Here is a 7,878-nt window from a genome sequence, read left to right as displayed (position 1 = left end):
GATGATGTGTGTTATAGAATTTAAGAGTATTAAAATGACGGAGAGAAATTAGAGTCATGAGATATTGTAGAGTTTGTTATAAAAAGTATAGTTGAGTGCATTATTTATATGAATTTGAGGGCTCTACAATTCTTTCACTTGATCCGACAACTACCCTTTCATAGAGCACTTGCAATAGGTAGGATTTAATAGTCCATGGATCCTAAAAATTAGAAATTTGTTGGGCTATGGACTCACCTTGCAACACAACAATGGTTTTTAATTGTCTCAAATTGAATGGGCCAAGCATGGGGGAAAAGGTGTTTGGATTGTCCCCATGTTGGCTCATCTTGTATAAAATGAGATCCACTTCAACATATACACACATTTTTACATAAAAATCAATGTTAAGCCCCACCTTTATTACATAAAAATTAAGTCAACAAATTTATATACATTTTATTGACCCAACCCCATCAACAAAACACATTCTTCAATATATTTTGTTGACACCAACAAAATTACACCATTACAATTGCTCTTACCACCTGTTTTGTTGTTTAACATCACATGTCGACATAATTAGTAATGATTTGTACAACTGGCCGAATAGAATCATACCACCTGAACTCTCCTTCTCCATTTTAGTTCCCCTGCAACTCTGCAAGCACGCATTCTTTAAAGTCTGAACTTCACGTTGTCCTTTCTCACTCTATCAACAACCAAGTCGATCGAGTAGGGAGAGAGAGAGTGAAAAAGAAAATGCAGTACAATAACTTGGGACGATCGGGGCTGAAGGTGAGCCAGCTCTCGTATGGAGCCTGGGTGAGCTTCGGGAACCAACTCGATGTGAAAGAGGCAAAGTCGCTCTTGCAGTGCTGCCGTGACAACGGTGTCAATTTCTTTGACAACGCCGAGGTCTACGCCAATGGCCGCGCTGAGGAGATCATGGGGCAAGCCATCCGTGAGCTCGGGTGGAAGCGATCAGATGTCGTCATCTCCACCAAGATCTTCTGGGGCGGCTCAGGACCCAACGACAAAGGTCTTTCTAGAAAGCACATCGTTGAGGGCACAAAGGCTTCCCTCAAGAGACTAGACATGGACTACGTCGATGTCATCTACTGTCACAGGTAAATCCACTCGATATAGCTACTGCTGTTGTTGATTGTGGTTTGTGATTTGATTTGGTCGTTTTGTTTCTACCATCAGTTTTCTAGTTAAGAGTGTAATTTGATCTCAACCACTAACTTTAAGGGGGAAAAAAAACAATTCATGGTAACTTTAGTGGCTAGTGGAAAATTTTTCCCCCCTTGATCATCGTTTATGTTGAAGAGTTATTTTTTTTTTTCGTTCCTGATGGCCACGGTTGATTAATTTTGCAGCTGCAGTAAAATTTCTTGTATAAAATATAAACTGAACTTGATGCAGTCTATGGGATAAGAACAACTTTATTGGGTTACTGCAAATAGAATTTGATTCTGCTGTTATTTCACTTGGGGGGGTGTGTGTGGTGTATTGTTATTCATTTGTGTGTTTATAGAATGTGTGCTTTTCATCGCTGTACTATCCTCTGATTCTGCTGTTGAAATGAGAAAATGGCTGTATTCTTTTTTTTGAAGGAAAAACAGAAACTTGTTTCTAGTTGAGGGATTCTTTGGATTATATAGTGTTTTTATTTTAGGCGTATCTGGTCAATTTTTGATCTCTTAATTGGTCTTTGAAGAAACATCTGGTTCTGGTTACCGTATGATACAACTGATTGTGTCACGTGATTAACTGTCTCAGGCCAGACTCATCAACACCGATTGAGGAGACTGTTAGGGCAATGAATCATGTGATTGATAAGGGGTGGGCCTTCTACTGGGGGACTAGTGAATGGTCAGCACAGCAGATCACTGAAGCATGGGGGATTGCGGAGAGGTTGGATTTGATTGGGCCAGTTGTGGAGCAGCCAGAATATAATTTATTGTCTCGGCACAAGGTGAACACTTTTTTTCCACGCATAGTTTTAGTTTTCACTTGTGGGGTCTCCTTTGTAAGTCCAGACTTAGTTCTGTTAAATATATATCTCTGCATAAATTGGGTTTTATTGAGTTTTGGCCTTTGTTGCAGCTGTTTCTGCATCATGTGCGTCAAATTGATGTAACTATCTTTATGTTTTGAGTCCGGCTTTGTGGACCTTTGGGAATTTTGAACTGTAATGGTGTTTGTTGCATGATGGAGATTGATCCCTTAGAGGTTTACGTGAATTCTTGGGGTTGATGTTAGCAAATTGGCTGTCATTCAGTAATTGTGAGTGACCCAAGTGTCTTATGAGTTGATTTCAGATCAACCCTTGATTTTAAGAAAAGCTTAAGAGATTGATGACTTAGTATATTCGATGAGATTTCATGAATTGAGCAGCTTATGTTCTTCGAGAAAAATAATTTTATTTGAATTTTACTCAGTAGTTTGGCTTGTGTTTTAAACCTTTGTATCTTGTGCTTCAATGTAATTTTTTTGGCACGTTCTTGAACTCCTCCTTTGTGTCGAATATTCAGGCTCAAGATGAACATGTTTTGAATGACATAATAAAACTTTATAGTTTCTGCTTGTGTGGTCCCCAGAAATTTGACCTTTCCTTTTAGTCTGTAACAGCCTCCAATTTTCTGTCTTGGCATTAAATCAGAGTGGTGCTGATTGCTTATCTATGATTGATCTTTTGAACCTCTATTACCATAGTGAGGACATTTTCTAATTGTTAGTGCTGCTATTTTGCTTGTGGTTAAAAGTAGATATCCTCTTTCTTTATTTCTTATGATAATTCTAGTACGTATTTGGCACCATATTACATTTATGGAAGTATGGAATACTGTTTTAATTTAAAATAAAAACGTGAGATGCCTCGCACAAGTGTAACTAAATTGAATTAGAATGGAGAAAGACAGAAAGAATTGACAATCTTTAAGTTGCCCACAAAAAATTATTGATCTTACTGATGAATGTGAACAGTGTCACTCTATCGATGGTGCTTTTGAGTACTTAAAAATGAATGCACTGCCCTTTGTTGTGCAGAGGCGTGTGTTTGTGTCCGTGTATAAAAACCGACAGCCCTTAATTGTTCACTCTATTTCTATGATTATGTCATGTTCTTTGTGTATGCAGGTTGAATCAGAGTATCTCCCACTGTACAGCAACTATGGCTTAGGCCTTACTACGTGGAGTCCACTTGCGTCTGGAGTGCTTACTGGAAAATACAATAAGGGAAACATACCAGCTGATAGCCGCTTTGCATTGGAGAATTACAAGGTAGAATTCTTTGTTCTGTTATTTTGTATCTACCTGTTTAAATATACATCTTCCAAAAGTTGTATTTTTTTCGTCCTGTTGTGTCAATCCATATATTTCTTACTTCAATTTTAAACCATCTGGTTCCTTGCTGTTTTGAATAATCAGAACTTAGTAAAGGAAAAATGTGGTTCATGCAGTAAGTGCTAGTTTCTTGTGATAATTATGTTTGCTTAAGAGCCTGCACCAATGTTGTTTCATTGTTCAGTACGATTTCTGATCCATCCTGTGAATAATTTTTTCCTTTTTCGCTTTTCATAGTTCATGTGCAGGCACATATGTAATTAATAATTTAATATATTAACTACGAATATATGCTATCTAGTTATGGGTGCATGTACTGAATTCCTTTATGTCATTTCCGTAGCATGTTAAAGTTACTGAATATTTCATCTTCCCGTGAGGCATAAGTTATTTATGTGCGTGATCCAAATTGTATTTTCTTGTTATTTTCTACTTTCTTCACAAAAGTAAACAGATAACTGCTTTCATCAGCTGTTAAATTCCTACACCCGTGGAGGCAAGATTGATCATTCGACCTAGTTTTTCAACCTAGAGAATTTGAACATTACTGAATGAGCTGAGAAACCACCCAGTAGTCATGGAGGAATCTAGCTTTTTAGAAATTTGTCTTTGGATTGGTTTAGTTTTTCTTCTTCGTAGGCATTGTGCTTGGTTGTGTATAATTGTATATTCAACTCCATGAATATCTTTTAGTTTCTGTTTTTCACTTGCTTTAAATTATACTCACTTCTATTAGCACGTAAGCAAAATCTTAAAGACTTTATGAATTACAGAATCTAGCAAGCCGATCACTGGTTGACGATGTGCTGAAAAAAGTTAATGGCCTGAAACCAATTGCTGATGAACTGGGTGTGCCTTTAGCTCAACTTGCAATAGCATGGTGTGCTGCTAATCCCAATGTTTCTTCTGTCATTACTGGTGCTACGAAGGAGTCTCAGGTTAGTCCAAAGCTGTCATATCTCTTAACATATTTGTAGAGAAGCTATCTTGAGATCCTATACTTCGTGTTTGCAATGTGTTACATGTGTGAAGTGGAAACTAGACATTTCTTTAAAATTAGTCAGTTTGTTTGTATGTGTTTGTTTCTTCTTCCTCTTGACATGCTCGTCTTTTTTTTTTTCTTTTTCTTTTTCATTTATTGAATATGTGAGGGATGTGTGTTAAGCATCTAAGCTGTATCAGTGTGCTTGGCCTTTACATGCTTCATATCTCTTGCCCGGGGGGGGGGGGGGGGGGGGGGGTGTGTGTGTTAAAGTATCGTCCAAATTACTTCCCTGGGGCACAGCACCTCAATGAAAAATGAATTCCTTAAGCCTTTACATGCTTCATATCTCCTGGGGGTGTGGGTGTTAAAGTATCATCCAAATTACCTCCCTGGGGCACAACACCTCAATGGAAAAAGAATTCCTTAAGATTATTAACTAATACTTACCAAAAGAAAAAAGGATTATTAACTAAATCATTCGTCAATATGGTCCTGAAGCAGCTAGTTTTGATGTAGAACCAGCATCCACACATCTTATGCACATGTCTGCAAATTCAAGTTAGAAGGAAAAAATCGGTAGAAAAAGATAATAAAGGAACTACGAGGATGGCTATTTAGAAGATGACTCATTGGAGTTAAATATTCCACATATACTGATAGCACAAGAGTTATCTTATAGAAGCCTTGACATCAACCCAACCAACGGGGAGCTAGATAGAAGTCCCTATTGAAGACTGTTGGATCGAAAGAGAGACTTAGAGGGAGAGATGGAAATTGTTAGAAAAAGATAGGTAGCAGACTGTTTGAGAGGCGGCAGGCGGCATATAGGCCTCACTTTATTGATAATATTTAAACTTAACAAACAGTAGTGGAAGCACTTGAAACGAAGCAAGCTTTGTTATCACTGATCGATATTGTTAAGGGTGACAACCATTCCAAAAAAATTTATGCACTTGAGCTTCCAAACGTATTAATGCTGTGTAATGTGGTTTGGTTTAGGAATCTTGTTGATAGTGTGTATTTTGTTACGTTAAGATGATGACATGGTATTTTATATACTATTATGAGCATTCCATCTACTTTTTCCTGTCACTGCTTTCCTCCTTTCTCATGGTACTTGAATAAATCTGCATCATAGAAACTACTTTAGCAGAAGCGCTTGCAATGGAGGAAGATTTATTTCTCTGTAACAGAAATTGGTGAAGCGAAGGTGGTCATAGAGAGACTATTTGATGATTTTGTAGGCTTTTTGAGATTAAGAAGGCAATTCATGAAACTTTGTATTGGTCATCCCTGACATCTTTGAGGTGAATAATGAGTTGTGATTCTTTTATAGGGATGGGTTTAGGAATCTTAGTTGGGCAGTAATGTTTTAATTGGTTTTGTTGGGATGAACTTTCATCTGCATGTGGAAGCTTCCATCAGAGCAGAAACTTTTTTCGTGTTTCTATGAGCACTTGTTTGTTGGTCCAGAATCACTTCTTCTTCTTTTCTTTTTCTTTTTCTTTTTTCCTATAGCAAATAAAGAAAGAACAACAGGAGAAAAATCACATTGTTTAGTTGCATTTGTGTGCACTACACGTAACATGCATATTATAATGTGAGCACCTGACTGTTTAACAAATGCTTAAAATCTTAGGGGGGTTACGTGTAGGCTGTCTTTGTTTTAACAAATGCTTCAATGTTTTCAACCATGCAGATCCAGGAGAACATGAAGGCTGTAGAGGTCATCCCATTATTGACTCCTGCTGTGATGGAGAAAATTGAGGCTGTTGTTCTAACCAAGCCAAAACGTCCAGATTCATTTGGGTAAGCACAAGATATCCATCAGCTCGCTCATAATGCGTTGAGCACCAGACTCCTTTTTGATTTCTGGAAAGTATTCTTATTCCTTGTGGCTGTTGCCGTTGCCTGTCGTTGTCTTTGAGAATAATAAACTGGGTTTTCCTAGCTTTACTGCTTTGGACTGGGGTGAACTCTGTCTTGGAATTTGGCCGTGGGAAATACTTTTAAATGTTATTAATTATTGGAACAAGCTGAAGGGTGTCGATTATTATAATAAATTTATGAGAATTGGAAGTTCAAAGAAATGTAGATGGACGAAATATTTATTTTATTTCAGCTAACCTTCTCTTCTTTTCCCCTTTCTTATCTTGTTCATAATATGAAACTTCAACAACACTGTTGGTTGAAGGTTTGAATCCTTCTTCCGAGAAAAGGCTTGGACCCGCAATTCTTGCTTTGAAATGCATAAAATCTTATGGGGTTTGCCATCTATTGTTGTGTTTCATGAATGGCTTGTCGAGTTTGTGTTTGGAAGAGGCCAATGAATGGGCTCTTTTGTCTATCAAGTGGTGTGTGTGAGGGATTGTGCTTAATACAAGAGGGGGGAGAAATGGAGAATTGTGTCTCTAATTTTCAATTTGAATCCCTTTTTACAATTTCAAACAAATCAATGTCAATTAATAAATAGCACATAAATTTGGATTCTAATGAATATCCTAATCAAGATTCAATTCAATGTAAGATGTGATAGTGTCGCAACCGGGATCACGACGCGGACCGGCGTTGGAGGATGAAAAATGTTTAGAGTCGTCACCAATTGATTTAAGGTGCAATTGGACACCGTAAAAAACCTACGAACCAGAGAAAAGGGTACAGGGATCGATTGAGTGTGGGGAAGGTGTTAGGCACCCCACAACTCCCGTTTGAAAACGGTTACCCGGATTAATCTAATGACTATCTTATGGAAACTTGCTCTTTGCAAGATATAATTATTTTGAGAAAAAGGTTGGTATGAAAAATACTATCAACTCATGATAGCTTTGGAAAAAGGGTTTGAAATAACACTTATCAACTTATGATAGTGTTTGAAAAAAGGTTTGGAATATTACCATCAACTTATGATAGTTTTTATTTGGGAATACACTGCCAACTTTGGTAGGTTTAAATTTAAATACCAACTTATGGTTTATTGAACAAAATGCCCTACCAACTTTTGGTAAGTTTGATTTTAAATACCAACTTATGGTGTAAATGATTATATGTACTACCAACTTTTGGTAGGTTTAATTTTCAATACCAACTTATGGTATAAATGATCTTATGGAAACTTGCTCTTTACAAGGTGTAATTGTTAAAGTTTGAATTATTACTTTCAACACACTTATCAACTTATGATAGTGTTTGAAAAAAAGCTTGGAATATTACTATCAATTTATGATGGTTTTTATTTGGAAATAGGTTTGAAATAACACTATCAACTTATGATAGTTTTGGGAAAAGATTTGTAAGAATACTATCAACTTATGATAGCATTAAAAAAAAAAATTGTAATTTTACTAAAAACTTATGATAGTTTTTATTTGGAGACACACTACCAACTTTTGATAGATTTAGTTTTAAACACCAACTTATGGTGTTAATGATAAAATACCCTACCAACTTTTGGTAGGTTTAATTTTGAACACCAACTTATGATGTAAATGATAAAATGCCCTACCAACTTTTGGTAGGTTTAATTTTGAACACCAACTTATGGTATAAATGATTATTTGGAAAAA

The 7,878-nt window shown here is 36.6% G+C and overlaps 1 protein-coding gene across 1 annotated transcript; it reads left to right on the top strand.

Annotated features, from left to right (window-relative positions):
- The first annotated feature begins 577 nt into the window (after positions 1-577).
- Positions 578-6,405, top strand: LOC120015282 (probable voltage-gated potassium channel subunit beta). Its single transcript, XM_038867633.1, has 5 exons — positions 578-1,109; positions 1,765-1,960; positions 3,124-3,267; positions 4,104-4,268; positions 6,015-6,405. Exons 1-5 carry the CDS (start codon positions 742-744, stop codon positions 6,126-6,128), a joined length of 987 nt encoding a protein of 328 aa, XP_038723561.1. The 5' UTR covers positions 578-741; the 3' UTR covers positions 6,129-6,405.
- The last annotated feature ends 1,473 nt before the right edge of the window (positions 6,406-7,878 follow it).

The sequence above is a fragment of the Tripterygium wilfordii genome, chromosome 14 (assembly GCF_013401445.1).
Source record: "Tripterygium wilfordii isolate XIE 37 chromosome 14, ASM1340144v1, whole genome shotgun sequence".
NCBI lineage: Eukaryota > Viridiplantae > Streptophyta > Magnoliopsida > Celastrales > Celastraceae > Tripterygium > Tripterygium wilfordii.
The sequence above is the reverse complement of the archived record's forward strand: the minus strand, read 5'-3'. Positions and strand labels throughout refer to the sequence as shown.